The sequence below is a fragment of the Lytechinus pictus genome, chromosome 5 (assembly GCF_037042905.1).
Source record: "Lytechinus pictus isolate F3 Inbred chromosome 5, Lp3.0, whole genome shotgun sequence".
Taxonomy (NCBI): domain Eukaryota; kingdom Metazoa; phylum Echinodermata; class Echinoidea; order Temnopleuroida; family Toxopneustidae; genus Lytechinus; species Lytechinus pictus.
Genome location: NC_087249.1, coordinates 14389829 through 14410331, shown reverse-complemented (window position 1 = coordinate 14410331; position 20503 = coordinate 14389829). Strand labels below are relative to the sequence as shown.

At 35.9% G+C, this 20503-nt stretch overlaps 1 protein-coding gene across 1 annotated transcript in view; it reads right to left on the bottom strand.

Annotated features, from left to right (window-relative positions):
* Positions 1–20503, bottom strand: part of LOC129261777 (ras-specific guanine nucleotide-releasing factor 2-like) — a 56842-nt gene that overhangs the window by 19598 nt on the left and 16741 nt on the right. The window contains exons 8-13 of the mRNA XM_064099341.1: positions 7879–7989; positions 6727–6844; positions 5220–5389; positions 4576–4642; positions 3508–3656; positions 1106–1191 (exon numbers count right to left, since the gene is read on the bottom strand). Of these exons, the coding sequence (XP_063955411.1) occupies positions 1106–1191; positions 3508–3656; positions 4576–4642; positions 5220–5389; positions 6727–6844; positions 7879–7989 (701 nt within the window). The remainder of the gene's footprint in view (positions 1–1105; positions 1192–3507; positions 3657–4575; positions 4643–5219; positions 5390–6726; positions 6845–7878; positions 7990–20503) is intronic.

The window sequence follows — 20503 nt, the reverse complement described above, 5'->3', positions numbered from 1 at the left end:
CATCATTTAAACTTGGAAAAAGAGTACAATATATATTGGAAGCCATAATAAAGTTTTTACATTTTTTCTTATCATAATTTTAGCACCGACTTAGACCATGGTCTAATTCAAACAAGACTTCAGAATACGAGCCCTTATGATCAGCTGTTGCAAACATGCAAAGGCTAGAACATATTTTTGTTTTAGGAAATTCCTAAAAAAGCTTTGAAATATATGGTAGAATCAGTAAGCACCCAAAGCCAACACCTTCAGGGAAGAGACATCCAATACCTTACACCGAAAGAGTTATATACACCTTATATGTAGTATATAGCACATTATATAGATAGTAATTGGGTGTACGAATACCTATATGGAGTAGCGCATAGGCAGCTAACCATGCTCGAACATACTTTCCACATACTGCCATGTAGGGTAGCAGAAATAAATGAATTTAAATCATTAATATCATTCATCATTCTGAAATAATAAAAAGCGATATCTCCAGTCAGCTGCATACTAAACAGATTTAATATAGTGTAAAATATATTGTTTCTGTAAGTCTATGTCCGGAGATGCACAAAAAAGTGATTGTAAATGTAAATTCATCTAATTATTAATCAATTTATACCCATGTTAATCTTACCTGAACTTTCCAATATAAAAAAAAATGGTTTAAAACAATCCATGAATAACTTGATTTAAAATCCCTTCAATCATAAAAAAAAATTGATGACACAAACTGTCTTAAAAGACATTGTTAGAATCTTCCAGTAGCAATGTTAATGAAGTCTCACAACAAATTTTGAAAAATATGTTCCAAGGAATACACAATGACACACATTTTTCACATTAAAAAAATATTTGCACAACAGAAATTTGTTTCACAATCACAGTGAATGGCTTTGACATGGGTTAACAGAGAAATAAGTAAACACTGTTAAATTTAATTTGTATTAAAAAGAGGAAGAGAGATATAATGGGGGAGAGAGAGAGTGGACAGAAATATAAATATCTGAAGATAGCTATTTGTCAAATAAAAAACTTTGGTGTATAGAGAATCAGAATTGAACTGACTTTGTTAAGGTTTTTTATTACTTGATCATTGAATTTTATCTGAACTTACTTGATACACTGAGGGAGATGTACAGATGAGCCACTGTCCTCCATTGAGCTATCAAGTAAACCATTGTAATGTAAGTTGTCTATGCACTGTAAATAAAAGAAAAAATCCAAACTTATAGTTGATTATCAACCTTTACCTCTTTGCTAGATCAAGATGGTTAGTAAACTGATGTAAATTCTTCTAATTCATCCAGCTGTATCCAATAGGAATAAAATTAGCCAAAAAATGGTCATACAACTCTTTTGCTGTGATGTTTTGCAAACTGCTTTGGGCGATTGACGAACCCGCTGTACAGTAGGACATTAAAGTGTTTGAGATTGAGCAGATTATGCGCACAAGGGACTCCCCTTCAGCGAGTTTGCCATTGGCCAGAAGTAATTACGGAAACGTCACAAACAGTAGGGTAGTAGTATCAATGATGGACTGGTGTAAGGATAGTGGTATCAATATGGACATTCGTATAGGTTTAGTGGTGTAAATAAGGGCTCTCGCGTAAGGGTAGTGGTATCCATGGTGGACTGGTGTAAGGATAGTGGTATCAATATGGACATTGGTATAGGTTTAGTGGTGTCAATAAGGTCTCTCGCATAAGGGTAGTGGTATCAATGGTGGACTGGTGTAGGGACAGTGGTATCGATATGGACATTGGTATAGGTTAAGTGGTGTCTAGAAGGGCTCTTGCATAAGGGTAGTGGTATCCATGGTGGACTGGTGTAAGGATAGTGGTATCAATATGGACATTCGTATAGGTTTAGTGGTGTAAATAAGGGCTCTCGCGTAAGGGTAGTGGTATCCATGGTGGACTGGTGTAAGGATAGTGGTATCAATATGGACATTGGTATAGGTTTAGTGGTGTCAATAAGGTCTCTCGCATAAGGGTAGTGGTATCAATGGTGGACTGGTGTAGGGACAGTGGTATCGATATGGACATTGGTATAGGTTAAGTGGTGTCTAGAAGGGCTCTTGCATAAGGGTAGTGGTATCCATGGTGGACTGGTGTAAGGATAGTGGTATCAATATGGACATTGGTATAGGTTTAGTGGTGTAAATAAGGGCTCTCGCATAAGGGTAGTGGTATCAATGGTGGACTGGTGTAAGGATAGTGGTATCAATGTGGACATTGGTATAGGTTTAGTGGAGTCAATAATAAACGGCTCTCGCATAAGGGTAGTAGTATGAGGATAGTGGTATCAATGATGGACTGGTGTAAGGATAGTGGTATCAATATGGACATTGGTAAAGGTTTAGTGGTGTAAATATGGGCTCTGGCATAAGGGTAGTGGTATCAATGGTGGACTGGTGTAAGGATAGCGGTATCGATATGGACATTGGTATAGGTTTAGTGGTGTCAATAAGGGCTCTCGCATAAGGGTAGTGATATCAATGGTGGACTGGTGTAAGGATAGTGGTATCAATATGGACATTGGTATAGGTTAAGTGGTGTCAATAAGGGCTCTCGCATAAGGGTAGTGATATCAATGGTGGACTGGTGTAAGGATAGTGGTATCGATATGGACATTGGTATAGCTTTAGTGGTGTCTAGAAGGGCTCTCGCATAAGGGTAGTGGTATCAATGGTGGACTGGTGTAAGGATAGTGGTATCAATATGGACATTGGTATAGGTTAAGTGGTGTCTAGAAGGGCTCTCGCATAAGGGTAGTGGTATCAATGGTGGACTGGTGTAAGGATAGTGGTATCAATATGGACATTGGTAAAGGTTTAGTGGTGTAAATAAGGGCTCTCGCATAAGGGTAGTGGTATCCATGGTAGACTGGTGTAAGGATAGTGGTATCAATATGGACATTGGTCTAGGTTAAGTGGTGTCTAGAAGGGCTCTCGCATAAGGGTAGTGATATCAATGGTGGACTGGTGTAAGGATAGTGGTATCAATATGGACATTGGTATAGGTTAAGTGGTGTCTAGAAGGGCTCTCGCATAAGGGTAGTGATATCAATGGTGGACTGGTGTAAGGATAGTGGTATCAATATGGACATTGGTAAAGGTTTAGTGGTGTAAATAAGGGCTCTCGCATAAGGGTAGAGGTATCCATGGTGGACTGGTGTAAGGATAGTGGTATCAATATGGACATTGGTATAGGTTTAGTGGTGTCAATAAGGGTATAGGCTTTATAGTGGTAAAGGTATCAATAAGGGGAAAGTGCCATCGATGCGAGCATTAATTGGTACAGCGGTAGTGATATCAACAAGGACATTGCTATATGGGTAGTAATATCAATAAGGGCATTTGTATTTATGATTGATTAATCCCACTGTTGTTTTTTTTTTCAATTCTCAGGACTTTTTCTTTCAAAGTGTAAACTTTGTGATACACACTGTGTAAGGACATTTGTATGTAGGTTAAGTGGTGTCAATAAGGGCATTAATTGATATAAGAATGATCACCTGACTGATATCACTGGTCCATGCAGCTTTCTCCTGTGGTGTAGAAGCCACCAGTGTGATAACAAGAGGCGGTCCACTCTTAGAATCTACAATCAGCTTAAAATCCAAGTTGTCATGATCACTATTCTGATTGGAAGGCGATGGCACTCCTACAAATCCAACAACAAAAAATCATTACAATTTAGAAAGGGGTAATACTATGGTCGAAGGGTGAAATATTCTATAAAAACTTCATTTTCAAATCTATGCAGTCATATATGTTTCATGACATCTATCACCCGTTGGTCCTTTTATTTCTTTCTTTAAGATCGTAAGTTGAATCTGAGTACGCTACTACAACAAAGTCTGAGCTAGGAAAGGCTAGGATTCTTTTAGAGGGAATATATCGTCTTTTCATTTCCTATTTCTTTACACGTAAACGAAAACAATGGGGTATCAAGAAACAAAATTGGAAGTCTCGAATGCACTAAAAAGAACAGCTTATTTTCATTGCTAGGCATTGTGGTGTGCACCTTTCATCCAAGTTACATAGGGGAAATAAAGGATTGATAAAAAGGATCGATGTTCAAGCACTGGTCCTGTCTTAGGGATAGTGACAATTAAGTTCAGTCCAAGATTTACATACTCATATTCGTTAGATACATGCTTGTAAAAACCTAATTTCACACACACAAAGACACATACAAACACCCACACAAATTTTCTCAAGCAATAATGAAGGACAAAATTATATAGTTACATCTAATAATACTTATTGTATGATGCCTACTTAGTTTGTTGTACACAAGCAAGAGGGAAGCTGAATGTGCAACATACCGTTGCACATGTACCATCCAAAATGTACCGTTGCATGGCTTAGAAGTTGACAATATTATGTCATTCATTGCGGTACAATATGCGTTGGGCCTCATACTGGATAAATGAGCACTGCTGCTGCAGGTAATGTGTGCTTGAGGGATTTTGAATTTTGCTTTCATACTTCTTTCCTCATTTTCATAGATCAACTGATGGAAAAATTATTATTTTTTGCATTATTGCAAACTAAATTCCAAGATATTTTATACTAACCATCATCATCAAATGGGTCAAAGTCTTCTACAATGGTTGAGTCAATCAAAGGAATCTTGCCTCCAACCTTGACACACACACCAAAAAAATCAATTTAATTGGAAAGATTGGAAATGAATGACATGTAAGGATCAAAGTTTATTATAATTCAATGCATTTGCGTAGAAGTAGCACTCATGGCAGTCTAAAAAAATCAAGTTTTACCAGACATTTTGTTTTGTCCATGTGAACTGCAATGAACAGATATACAACATACTCAACAACGCAATCACCACCCCCTCCCCCCCCCCCCGTATTCATTTTGTTCTGAACAGGTCATCCTTGACTGAGCCCTCCTAAACACCCCATGATAAATTTTACATCCAATTTCTCACAAATATTTATGACTTATTGAAACATCAAATGATAAAGACATACTGAATGTTCTTTACACATTATACACACTCTTAAATAAAAAATCTTCCATTCCAAACAAGTATATAGAAAAAGGATATGTATCAATGATTTTACAAATCATTAGGCCCCTTTGAAACCATCCCTTTAACTCTCCATCATTATAGATGTATCTAAAAATGTTGTAAAATATCATTAGTGGTTTGTGGTGTACCCCAGGGTTACATGCTTGTACCCATCCACCCACCCACCTTGGCCAGATGTAGCTTGCCACCTGATGTCCTGGAGGTAATGAGGAGATGTTTGGTGAAGAGAAAGCACTGCCTGACGCCCTCCTTGCGACTCTCCACCTTACCACCCAGGGAACCTAATCGGCTTCTACTCTGTCTAGATCTCTCGTGGGTAACCTGTATTAGATTACCTGCAATAAAACAAAAATTCCTCGGTTAACCCATTGTCTGCTGGAACCTGGTGATCTATGTAAAAAAAGCCTATAGGGAACCCAGAACTCGGTGTTTAACAGGTTGAATTACATAGAAATATGTTTACAGTCTAAATATGCTACATTTTATAAATCTGTACTTCTATTCATGTTTCATTGTAATTGTCACTCTATGATCTCATTCAAAGCAAGTTTTAATTAGCTAGTTTTGCAAACAGAAAAGAAGGAAACACGGAGATGAGATACACAAAAGAATGGCAAATTTGAAATGAATGTAACACAAACAACTATAATTATAAACACTGCTTTACGTAACACTCATCCAACAATATCCAGTACAAAATGTTCACCACTCCCCCCTACCAAAGTAGCGTAGCACTATAAATGCTTCTTCCATCAGGTGAATATCTATGATAACACCCAATTAAGAAATTATTGAGCAGCATGCACGTAAATCTTTCAACTATTTAAAATCCATGAGAATGGGTATATTCATCCCTCCAATCATATCTGTGATAGGGTGAGAAGTTTATCTATGGAGAATCATTTAAACACAATTGGCCCGTATTCTGAAGTCAGGTTTAATCTAAGCTCTAGTCTAAAGATGTGGTTATCTATGGACAGCCAATTGTGACAGCTATCTCTCAAAGTACAAGTTTAATTTATCAGCACATTTCACACTTAAATAATTGATAACTGCATGGGATTAGTTCTGGAATAGTTATCTTCATCATTAAACCATGAGGAAAGAGCCAATCAAAGAAAGGAGACATATGTTAATTAAATGCAATTGTGAAATTTTTGGCCTCCCATATTTTTAACACATAGACCATACAACTACAACTACCACTAATACCACCACTACTACTACTACTACTACTACTACTACAACTACTACTACTACTACTACTACTTCTACTACTAGTACTACTACTAACACAAATACTACTACTACTACTACTACTACCACTACAACTACTACTACTACTACTAATTCTACTACTACTACTACTACTACTACTACTACTACTATTACTATTACTACTACTACTACTACTACTACTACTACTACTACTACTACTACTACTAAGTACTATACTACTACTACTATACAACTACTACTACTATTATACTACTACTACTACTACTACTACTACTACTGCCGGTACTAATAATACTAATAATATGCAACATTATACAGTGCTTAATGCAATGGTTCTAAGCGCTGCATGCAATGGCCTGAGTTGAACAGGACTTCAAAATAAATTAAATGTATAAAGGTTGTTTTTGCATTGCTAATGAGAGATTTCTCCCACCTTGTCTGACAAACATCTGTTGAACATCAAGAAGAAGATCGCATCCTTCTACTATCATCCTCTCTATCGATAGGTTCCTCCTGATGCTCTCCGTCTCTGATACCTCATCATGCATTACCTAGGTAACCATTCAGATTAGAAAACAATACACATTTTGTTTAATCCCAATATAGGGCCCATTTCATAAAACTTGTTATTGCAATTGAAGGTAAAAGCTACTGAAGTCCTTAAATCTAATTGGCTAATAAATATAAATTGTGCACATGCCTGTTTCATATAACTTGTAATAACAACAAATTTGCAAAATGTATATATACTGAAATCCCTCAATCTGAGTAGATACAAATTGTACATTTGCTATTATAAAAAGCCTGTTTCATAAAAATATAACAACAAATTTGCCCCCAAAATTATACTGGAATCGTTCAATCTGATTGGCTGAGAGTTAACTTGCCATAGAAATTGTGTATTTGTTATCATATCAAGTCTTTATGAAATGAGACCCTGGACGTGAATTATTTGAAGATTGATCTATTTGATCAGCTTTCATTCTTCAAATTGACAAAGTGAGAATGTCTCTCATTCATTGCAATGTTTCCTTTTACAGTACAACAAAACAATAAAGACTGAGAATCTTTATTACAAATTGGCATATTCACAACGGGCAAACAAAAACGTTCACGTTCCATCCTTGTCAATTTAAGGATGTTAGTAACTATTTTTATCTAAACATTTAATACCACTGAATAAAATACTAAACAGATATAGTTAGTTAAAAACCTTTCTCTCTATTTTTACTGATATATAATGCATTTTTTGTATCTTTATTTAAATGTTTGATGTATTTCATTTCATTTTAATTCAAAGTTTGGTATACAATTTTGTACTGATTTATCTAATCATCGATTTTGACAATTTTTCCCCCTTTTCTTTTTCATTTTTGGTGGGGGTAGGCATGGGATTCTGCATTAACCCAAACAAAGTCATTTGCCTACATTGTATGTGGAAAAAGAACACCATGTAATCATGTCAAGCTTACTCTTTACTTGGAATCTTGTCTAGATCGAAAGCGTTCAACTGATTTATCAAAACAATAAAAATTGTACTGTGAATTTAGCTGAAGTTTGGTAGTATTTCCTATTTATTCCTTACCCTGGATAACTCTTCCAGTTTGAGTTTGGCATACTCCAGACTCTTTCTCTCCACATGGTCATGGGGCGTGTGTGCTAGCAGCTCGTGTAGAGATATAATGTACCGAGGCACCTGAAAGGATATGTGCAAGATAAGATTGAAACATCATAGTATTTCATTATCATCTGGATTCCATTACACACAATTCAAAGACTAATTGTACAACCGATTTTCATGAGTGATTGACTGTACATCACAGTTAATGCAATCAATCATTGTGTTTAAAGGCCCTGGTCAATTTCTCAGGCGATAGAGTTTGTACGGCCACAGTATGCAATTCTCTCTATCTTAAATGAATCCTAAGATGGTTTGGGTAGAAAAGGGATGTAAAAAGAAGTTCAATAATATTATCAATCTTGAAAAGTGGAGCCTTAGTTTGAAATTTTATGCAAAAAACAATCTGCCCTCATAAAAATGAAGCATTATTGGGATTTGTTTCATAAAGCTGTTGGTACAGTTGCACAAGACTTTACAAGTAATTGGAACCTGTTCTCTGCCTTAATCAGATTCTCAATAAATTTAACTTGTATCAGCTAAACTTGAAATATGATCTTCAAATTTTAGTTGTCTGACAGACATTTCAATACCTCATTCGTTACTTGTCAAGTTTGATCATGAAGGGCTATAAAAAAAAATCAATTCTACTTTCTCAACACACCAGAAAGAAATTGTGGGTATAATAATTTAATAGCAGAACAGCATATCACTCATTTGTAAGTCATGCAAAACTTTAGGAACAGCTTAATGGAAGAGGCCCCAGTTGGAGATAATTTAAAAGTTAAGAAGTTAGCTGCACTAATATCATAAGCCAAGACCTTTTCTGCAGCACCACTTGTTATTCATTAGTACTGCCATCTGTAAATGAAATAAGATCATAATTCCACAGGAACTGCCATCGTCCATCAATGGACGCACTGGAAAATACTTTTAAACGTGAGTTTGAGACAGTGTGCATGTGCCTAGTTGCAGTAGACCTTTAGCAAATACCAGTCAAAGTCTGAGCAAACAAAATACTACGGCTGGCTCTTGCTGGCCGTCATTGGGACATGGGCACGAGGTGAATTATTACACCGTGTTCTGTGTGCGGTTGCCATGGCAATTTTTGTCCCTGTGAACCAATCATTATCATATGCCATTCATCTTCTGGCCACCAGCCTTCTTAGTTTAACATCAAAACTGGGATATGATAAGCTACAATTTGGTTCAGAGGGTAATTGAAATATAAAATCATGAAGTGAATAAGATTTAGGAAAATGATGCTGATGATGATGACAATAATACTGATAATGATAATAAAATTTAATCCACATTATGCTGCACTCAACACAGGTGTATTGAATGGGTACCCAGCAGGAATAATACTTTGGAAGTGCTTAGAGACACTGTTCCCATGTATAAAGTACAATGCAATAGCAGAATATTAATAGTATCAATTCTTAAAAGGTTTATGCATCTATCAAGCACAATGTAAAAGCAGAATATCAATAGTATCAATTCTTAAAAGGCTTATGCACCTGTCACCTGGAAGTTAAGGAGGCTACAGCCAGGATTATCAAGCAAACTAGCACCTTGAGTGCTTTGTAAGTTGCATCAATAATACCAATAATAGCATACAATAATGATAATGATATTTTATGTGCAGAACAAATTAAAATGAGGTCTCTAAGCACTTTGGAAATAAAACAAACATAAATGTGCATCGAAAAAAAAAAGGATTATGAATATCCAACTGCAAACGACCTGAATTGTATAACTTTTAGATTTTCTTTTTTGTTGTTGTATAAAGCACTTTAGACCATTCTGGGAAATAGCAGTACATAAATGATAATAACAACAACAACAACAGTAATAATCATAATGATAATAATAATAAAAATGATTATAATAATGTAAATAATGATAAAAGTAACAATAATAATATTAATACTTTTACTACTGCTAATGATAATGAAAATAATATGAACCAGGGTGCTACATAACTTTTTTGAAGCACTTGCCCAGTCAGGCAAGTAAATTTTCAAATAGTTGGAGAATACTTGCCCGAATATTGATTTCACTTGCCCGAAAAAATCCTTCAAAACAAAGTTTTGTTGCTTCAAAACAAGTTATAGCCTTATAGTTTTACATACCATACCATTGACGACATCAAAAATACATTTTTCAACATGACTACTGATGTACCTTGTAGTTGTATTTCTTTTTTTTAATGATTTTTATCTTGAACATCATGACAAAATATATGGTAAATATGCTCTTTAATTAATTTCCTAATCTCATATATTTTCCATATATTTTGGAGGGGACTAGGACACAATAAAAAATGGGGAAAACACTAAAAATAACCAAAGAAAAAAAAATAAGAGGGGGAGAGAATGAAAGAAAAAAAAGTAAGAAGACAGAAAGGACGAAGAAATAAAGGAAGAAAGAAAAAAAAAAGAAATAAAGAAAGAGAGAGAATGGCTGCGGGGGAGAGAAAGATGGAAAGAAAGAAAGGAAGAAAGAAGGGAAAAGGAGGATGGAAAGAACAAAAATAGGAAAAAAATGAGAGGAAGAGAAAGGAAGGAAAGAAAGGAATGAATAAAAGGAAAAAAGGAAAGAAAAAAGGTAAACAGAAAGGAAGGAAACGAGAGAAAGGAAAGAAGGAAGAAAGAAAAGGTATAGGATAGATGGAAGGAAGGAAAAAAAGAAAAGATAGATACAACGAAAGACAGAAAGAAATGAAGGAAGGAATAAAGGAAAGAGATGAAGGAAGGCAGAAAGAAAAAATAAGGAAGAAAAGAAAGGATGGATGGAAAAAAAAAAAGATCAAAAGAACCAAAGACAAAAAAAAAGAAAATCAGAAAGAAAGAAGGAAGAAAGCAAAGAAAAAATATTTAAAAAAACTGAGGGGAAGAGAAAGGAAGGAAAGAAAGGAACGAATAAATAAAGAAAAAGAAAGAAAAAAGGTAAAAAGAAAGAAAGGAAGAAAGAAAAGAGAAAAAGAAAAGGTAAAGGATTGATGGAAGGAAGGAAAAGAGAAAGGAAAGAAGGAAGAAAGAAAAGGTATAAGGATAGATGGAAGGAAGGAAAAAAAAGATAGAATGAAAGACAGAAAGAAATGAAGGAAGGAATGAAGGAAAGAGATGAATTAAGGAAGACAGAAAGAAAAAATAAGGAAGAAAAGAAAGGATGGATGGAAAAAAGAAAGATCAAAAGAACGAAAGACAGGAATAAAGGAAGGAAGGAGAAAGAAAGAATGAAAGACAAAAAGAAAGGAAGGAATGAAGGAAAGAAAGAAAAGAAAGAATGAAAGGGATGAAGAAAGTAAGGAAGAAAAAAAGACAGGAAGAAAAGTTAAAGAATGGATGGAAGGAAGGAAGACAGTAAGAAAGAATGAAAGGAAGGGGAAAGTGAAGGATTAAAGAAATAGGTAAACAAAGGTTGGATGGAAGGAAGAAAGAAAAAAAGATAGAAAGAAAAGAATGACAAAAAGAAAGACAGCTATAGTATAGTAACAGAAAAAATGAACAAAAGAAGGAAGGAAATTTAAAGAAATCAAGAGAGATTCAAAAGAAGGAAAGATAGGCAGAAAGAAAGAAAATAGAGAGGAAGAAAGCTCAAACTATCCAGTCATAAATAAAGAAGAAAATTTTATAAATTTCCTTGGCTAAAAAATAGTTACGAAAGAAACCACGTTTATCAACATACACACAAATGCATATGTGGGACTGTCAAACAATGTATTTCAGTGTGTGCGATACAGACGATCATTCGAAACCCGATCTTTTTTAAGCATAACAGAAGTGAAAATTTCTCCTTTTACCGCTTACAAATGACAGAGCTACCACCAATTTTTAGGAAATATGGACACTACAAGAATTTTCATTGGTAAGAAATGTGAATTTTGACAGTTCTGTGGGAGATTTCTTCCAGAGCAAACTTCGTTCTTGCAGCACCGTACTCCGTATAAACTTTACTACATGCATCGACTGCGTGGACTAGGCGCTAGCTAGCTAGGTATGCTAGACTGCCATTGATTCTGTGTGTGTGTGTACGTCTCTGAGCTGTGTGTTTATTGCAGAATATGGCGCAAATTTTGCAATTCGAAAGAAGAAATTAATGATATTGCTTTTTTTGTCTCTCTTTCTTTTCTATATTTTGATGGTGAAATATGGGGAATCTTTCTAAAATATAATTTCCATAGGAGAATTTTGCTTGCCCGATTCGGGCAAGCAGTTTTTGTCTTTGCTTCAAAACACTTGCCCGACTCTAACTTTTACTTGCCCCAGGCAATCGGGCAAGCGCTTATGTCGCACCCTGATGAACGTTATGAATAAATGCACCTCAATAAAATGTCTCTTTCTAAAGACTGTTACTGTCATATTCACTCTCTGAAATTCGCCTCCCATATTCATGATAATGTCAATGAAACCAATCTTCACAACATCAGTTTGACGCTGGTGAGTATTTCCACTCCATTGAGCCACCAGCTGCCATAATTAATTATCCTACTTCAAATATCTAAACTACCAACTAAAAAAAAAAATGCAAACACACAACTTATAATGCACACATTCTTCCCAATAAGACTTCAATAATATTATTGCATTTAGAAAGGAATCAATATTATTCAAGATATCATGTAATAACAGTTTGTCTGCAAATCACTTATTTCTAATCAATATTGTTCAATTGAGCGTGTCCTTTAAACCAGTCGGTCATCACCTGTCTTTAGTATACACACAGATAGACAGGTTGAGGCAATTACTGTTACACACTCATACACCATCCGATTTGAAGAGAGATTTATAGGGAGGAGAAGGGTATAGGATGCTAAAGGTATCATTCACTTGTCTATGACTTCCACTCGATGCGATGCGGGGTATTAATCACGGCAACACTTGGCTCGCCCTATCGGCTGAGACTCGATCTATGTGACCAACCACCAGCACAACTGCACTTATACTTGGATCGGGGTGACCCAGTTAATCCGCTTAGAAATGCCTGCCTGCCTGCATTGACATAATTAGATGCAAATATCGTCATGCCCTTCTTCACCTTGAAAATACAGTTACTGTATAATGTCAATAGGCTTCGGATACTGGTCTAATCACACTTTTGGCATTGATTTTGATTTTTATGATAACAATCTTTTTATGATCATTATTTTTATAACATGATGTGGACTGATAAATCTTTCCTCAAGACATCTCACTAATAACATCATATCCATTTTATGAAGAATAGAGGTAATCATTCTTTTTATCCTCAAAATCTCTTTAGAAAATAATGTATAAAGGGGGGAAAAGCATCTATTCTGTCAAAATTCTTATTTCAAAATGATGCATTCTTGTAAAGAATTATTTCCAGCTCACACCCAGTAAACTAAATAGCATTTTTGATCTGAAAAGGAAATGCTGATTTGTAAAGCTGATAATTTTATAATTGCCTGAAACATATCCCTGTTGTCACCAGGAAGATATCAATATGACTTATTGTATTTAATATTTGGTTCCAGCCCATGGTAACACAAGTAACTTATTTTATCCTCCAAATACAATACAGCATCTTTTCTTTCCAGTCCTCCCAATACAACGCAGCGTCTTTTCTTTTTTTATCTTCCATTACAATAGGGTGTGATTAATTTCTTAATCCCCATTTCAACAGCGGGTCTTTTCTTTTCTAATCCTCCCATTGCAACACAGAGTCTTTCTTTTCTAATCCACCTATTACAAACCATTTTTTTCTACCCCCATACCAATTACACACTGTCTTTACTTTTCTAATCCTAATTTCATAGATTAAGATAGAAATTGACAATAATGGATTAGGAAACCCACTGCAAGTACTTCATTTGATAAGCAGACAGAAATCAATTAAGATCACATTTATTATGGTAAACTTCTATATAATGCTCTAATGTGTTCATATCTTCACTAGAAAGCATTTATCAATATGTTTAATGCATTAACACTTTATGGTCTTTTTCCTATTATTCCTCCAACAAGAAACTAATCAGTGTCTTCCCTTTTCTAATACTCCCCATACAACACAGTCTTTTATTTTCTAATATGCCAAGTATGAAACAGCGTCTTTTCTTTTTTAATCCTCTCATTGCAACACAGCGTCTTTTCTTTTCTAATCCTACCATTGCAACACACTGCCTCTTCTTTCTTAATACTCCCATAACAATACAATGTCTTTTTTTCTAAACTTAACCCATTGGAAGTGCTTCATTTGATAAGCTGATTGATATTAATGAAGATCACTTTTCCTATGGTAAACTTATATTTTATGTTCTAGTGTGTTCATATCTTCACAAGAAAGCATTCATCTATCATTTTTATGCATTCATATTTTAAGCTCTTTTTTCTATATGTATAGCAGATCTATACATGCCATTTTTTTATAATCTCATAATATATTTCTACTCACTGGATAATTACTTATCCATTTTTTCAATCAATACTTATCATTTTCACGATTTGCTCATGCACTTATATTAATAGATACAACATTACAATGAGCCTTTATACTATTATTGTGAATTTTATTATCATTATCATTATGATCTATATAATAACTATTATTTATTAATACCACTATATATTAATAGTTATTAGGCTACCATCTTTCATTTGTTTCACCCCCCTGGATCCCATCTTACATGAAGCTACATATATATCTGAGATTATTTGACAAGGGATTTCCTGTTATTTTCTGATATCTCACTGTGCAAATCATCAACTTTCAATGTCAGCATCACTGGTCCATGGCAAGGCCATCTGTATTGGCAATAACACTTGAATTCAAGTGAGATTATTTTTTTAATATGATCGCCAAGACTTGACCCTTCCCTGATATTGTTAAACTACCTCCCAACAGAGATGGTTGGAGAGTGGTGGCAGAGGGGGGGGCGGCAGTCACCTCCTATGATTTTTCAAGTAGTGGGGGAAAATGAGAAGAAGAAAGGAAGACCAGAGAAGTGTGTAAAACAGAGAGGACTAAGTTGTATAACTTTATATTACGCCTGCTATTCAATCAAGGAAAAAGTAAGGTCTTCATTTATTCAGCATGCCTCCCCTAATCAATAATAACTACGATTCAGTTATTCATCAAGATATCTATAATCTATGGGTGGTGATACATATACATCAAAGTTGGACTAAGGCCTGCATCAACTTTAGGCGTCTCGACTTATGTGTATCACCCCCCCCCCTTTTTTTTTAAAGTGAGTCCACCTCTGGATGTGGTTTGAAGGCAGCGTCACACCGGTTTCAGTCCTGCAATTGGTGTGTATCAACCCCACGTCGACTCAGACGGGCTTGACCACTATACTAGAAATAGCAAACAATAGTTATAGCCAACAAACCGAGAACAATGAAATGTTGACATGAAAAGCATGGTCCTTTGTGTCACGTGAATAGGCGATGTGAAGCCGGTTTATGCAGACATTCTGTTTCTGTTTATGGTTACTCCCGAAGGAACTCGACAGGACAGCTTCTGCTGGTAAACATCAAGCTAGTATATATAACCAATTACCTAGGAAACATTTTACGTCAGGTTAATTAGTCATAGTGGCTGACGTTATACATGTAGACGACAGATATACTCTCAGGTCTTTTTATCAAAGTAGAGACAATGGCAGAGTTGGGATTCGAACTCACAACCTTGCGATTATGAGTCCAATGCTCTAACCACTGGACCACACGACCGGTAATTCAATTGCAGGCCTCAGAGTATGTGTATCAGGGGAAATGATCTCGAGGTGGCTTCAATACACATTAGTCATATATGTGTATCATTTCCAAACTGCAGGCGTGAATGCGGCTTCAAAACGTATCAGGGGCCATAGATTTTGTGATAAGGGTACCATTGTAATCTGATGAATTCTTGTGGCAGTCTTGTTCTCCACACCTCCCACCACATTCCCCTGGGTGCTTTCATGCAGATGAGTTAAACCTTGCTTACTTGTATTCTATTTACATGCTTCTCTCATGACATTTTCTTAACTCTGCACTTTTGCTAACCCTGTACTTACATTTTCCTTTTTTCACAGGCCGAATATCCAACCTAACCCCGGCTATTGAAATGCTTGCTTTTCCTGAAACCCTGACAAGTGGTAGAGTGCTTATCTCTGATTGGACAACAGCACTGACTCCATTGCATCTAGGGACACACATGAAGCTACATCATTGGCTTGGCCCGGTTTCTTTTCTCAAAGCCAGACTTTTAGCTTCCTCCGCAAATGTATGGCTATAACCCTGCTATTTTGCAGGACCAAAAAATCCTGTACTATATAGGTGGGGTATGTTAGCCCACTTTGCAAAAATGCTATTAGAAATGAACGTGGGCTTTAAAACTTATAACCCCATACTATACGTGTAGGTGGTGTAGAATTGCCATTTAGAGTTTTAATTACTTCAATTTTGTCTACGAAGTTCAGGCACTGATGATTATACATGAGGGAGCGATACAGTTTATCTTCCATTCAATCAGAAGCAAAATGGTGAATCAATCGCTTAAAACCATTGACATTCCTTCTCATCTTGAACCTACTAAGATATAATCAAACCAGTTGTCATTTAAAATAATCCCTATAAGAGTTTAATAAACTACATATATTTGGGAATATTTCAAGTGAATTTAATTACAACAAGAACTGTGGTTTCAATCAAGCGTGGGAAAAATCTGAACAACCAGTAATGAGAGAAAGATATTCAAACCGAAATCCACCTCAGATCTCGATGGTCCAATGATCCTATGGTTTCTGTTTACTAATTATTGAGGAATAATGACCTTCTTGGTAACTCATATTGCCATATCATGTGACACTCCCATGCAGAAATCTTCATTACCCTTGCAAAGATTTAGACACCACAAAACAATTCCTTCATAAGGCAGATCATTTGGCTACGACACCCACGTCACCCATCAAAACTCTGTCATCTTAATTTCCACAGCAAGGAGCACATTAACAAGATTTAAAAAAATCAATTCAATGTAGGTACAATAAGAGACTGATGTAAGCGCCTTTAAAAGAGTTAACAATCATGGAAGGCGAGCTCATTATCTTCTTCAATCTTAATGTATTATTGCAATGGTCCTTTTCACCGGGCATGTTGGCTCAGTGGTAGAGCGTCCAAAGTCGTCGGTTCGATCCTCGACCGAGTCGTGCCAAAGACTTATAAAAATGGGAACTTCTGCTTTCTTGCTAGGCGCTCAGCATTTAGATTGGAGAAGGGTAATAATAAAATATTATGTTATGCAGGGTACACTGGTAGAGCAGTTCCCTATTTCAGAAGTAGCTACCCTGGGTAAATGAAACGTTATTATTATTATTATTACCAATCGAAGCAATATAGTTTAATAGAAATTGTTTAGATCAGTCAGTATTAAAACCATATCATGGGTTCAAGTCAATGCAATGTTAACCTGCCTCTCCTTAGTTGTTCAGAGACATGGAAACCCTCTATCCCTCAGAGAGGATGTTAAATGAAAGCCTCATGTAAAGGTCACCACCCTTGCTCGTTAAGAACCAACTGCATGACTTTAATAATAGTAGGGAAACCCCTGTGTTGTGGAACACCTGCTCCCGACCAATTAGTTTTATCAGAAGGGTTGACATGATGCAGATCATCATGTTGATTCAGTTTGTTTTTCATCTACCTAACATTGTTAATAATGATTTCTTTACCACAGAAACACGTTTTTTGAAAGATGTTTCATTCAAATATGGAATGCAATACCTGCTTTCTAATTAGTTGTGGAAATAATTATCTTTCACAATGCTGATTTGGCCAGCAAACATTGAAAAATTAAGCAGAAAGACCTTATTAATAATGATGATAATAATATACAACATATATTTAGTACAATTATATAATGTTTCTAAGCACTACATACTACTACTACTGCAGCTTTAGCACAGCTACCCAGATTGGGCAGTTAAGCATTCAAGGAACTCCCTTCTACCATGCACCCATCTACCACACCTAGGTAGAGGGTGGCAAATGTAGATAAATGCATTGGCAAAGGACACAAGTGTTGCACTGGGATTTTATTCTGTGTGGTTATGCCCACAGACTTATCCACCGAGACACAACACTTTTGCATTTAAAACATTTTACAAAAAATTAGCTAAATCCCTCATTTAGACATACAGTAGTGCCCATGCACTCCAAGATATACACCTAGGTTAATTTATGAAGTGGGAGCTAGGCTTTAAATAAGGGAAAATCAGCTTTCATTTATTAAAAATATTCCCTGGGTATTGGCCCATGCAGTCGCTATCATTATTTGCAAGGTTTACATTTTGATTATGGTTCATGTTTCTAGCTCATCCATTGATCACACCTTGGACAACGAGCCACATTTATAGATATAATACACTGACGGCTGTAGATACATTTCTTGCTGGCATACTTGATATGGGAAACGCAGGCTACGCAAAATCTCTATAGGTCATCGTCAATTCACTGCAAGCTAAGATTTAAATATCCAGAGCGTTCAGTGACCCCTGGCCGAGTTTATATGTAAGCTGATACAGGCTGACGGCGATAATTGTCCCAATAGAGAGAGACCGACAGACAGGGAGAGAGAGTAAGAGACAGACGGATAGTAAGGGGGTGAGAATGATGGAGACTGGGAAGGGAGAAGGTGGCAAACATAAGAGCTATAAAAGAAAGAGAGAGAGAGGGAGGAGGGGCGTGGAGAGGGGTGAAGACAGTGTTGGTGATCTCTGAGGGTTACCAAATAATCTCAAATAAATTACACTCATAGGGAACATTAGGCCTACTAATCAGACAAATTCAGAAAAGAGAAGAGTATGTCAGCCTTGGTAAAAGCTGTGGTACAGGGTTGATAATGTGAATTATACTTCACTATCATGTATTATTCTTATCTTATCCATGTATTGTATAATCTTATCCATGTAGAGGTGTTGTGGCTCAGTGCGAATGCGCATAAGGCTGTTAGAAAGAATACTTTTTTTCTGATTTTGGCAATTTCTATACCCTCTTCACCTTATGCCTGTCCCTGACACTCGATCATCATCCAGCCCCCCCCCCCCCCCATAATGAAAAAAAATTATATGCTTTCTCAAACCCCTCCCTGTTTCAGTTCCAGTTTGTCAACAATTTTTTAAAGCTGGGCAGTATAAAAAAGGACCTCCAGCAAAAGAACCAACTGCTAGAGTCATTAAGTCCGATCCAGGATTTAGAAATAGAGGGTATGCAAATAGCCAATTTAAAAAAAGATGGGATGGTAATGACAAATTTGTTATAGATTTTAGCTATTATGATAATAGACAGTTCTCAAATTATGGAGGGAGCACCTGCCCCTGATGCCCCCGCCTGGATCTGCCAAAGACTAATATCAGGTATATCTTTAGTACAAAAGCAGATATAAAAACCATTTAGTCAAATAAATATTTTAGTTTCTATTTGGAAAGTCTATGAAACCGAAATGTATGGTTGATTGATAATGGGCGGATACACTCTCGGTGAACAATACATCTGTGTTTAAACAAGTTGGCTGCAGCACTTGGAGAGATAGCGTTTTTGGTTATTTGAATACTTTGTCCACTGCAATGAAACTGAATTCATAGCTATATTCAACATTCATTTGGCAAAATTTGATCATATTTTATTATTTCACAATTTTATTTCAAGGTGGGAAACTTAGGATCTTTTTAAATTCTTTTGACTTTATTGTCAGACTGTTTTGACTGTAAAGTCCGATACAGAAAAGTAAAAATATTCACAATCACATCACCCATAATAACCTGCACAAAGTTCAGGTTAATTCATAAAAATGAATTACGAGTGCACGACAGATGTGCTATGATGGATAAGCCTACTAAGAGTTAATGTGAAAGGAAAGATCATATAAATGTAGTTTTCATATCTTTGGTTAAGCTGTACATGTAGTTGCAATAAATCTCTACTGCCATTGGAAAAAATAAGGAGATGAAGAATGATACTCTATTTGCCTCTCAGTAAAGGCATTAAATTCAATATTGTTACCCATCTTTTAAACATTGTCCTCCAGCAGGGTTCAAGGCACGCTCTGCAGCGCTGGGCAGAGACACCAGGCTCTTGGGTTAAAATTGGATGCACCGCCCAGCATAAAATGTCCGAAATATAGGACTACAATTTCCTGAATACGTACCAATTCGATCACATTTCAAGCAAGCAAAGTCATATTTTTTGTACAATGCAGATTTTGAATACATTATTTTGCCATTGATCTCAAGCAATATTTTTTTTTGTACGATGTTCGCTCGCTCCATTTTACAGCTGGGCCTCATATTTTACCCAGCACTAAATTGGTCCTATCTATATATTATCTATCTTTTTGTATTATCTGTTCATTGATTTGTACTTATATGTCTGGTTTTTTAATAAATTTAACTTGAACTTGATCTACAACCCTGTTTTCCAGGATAAACAGCTAGTATATGTATAACAACTGAATTCTCTATTTATTTGAGTTATACATTGTTGCCAAAGATGCATACTCTGAATGGGACAAAGTATTTCATTTTGATTTCGATCAATTCACAATTGTGCAAAAGACCTACATGTAGCTGGGAAAAATGCTACTT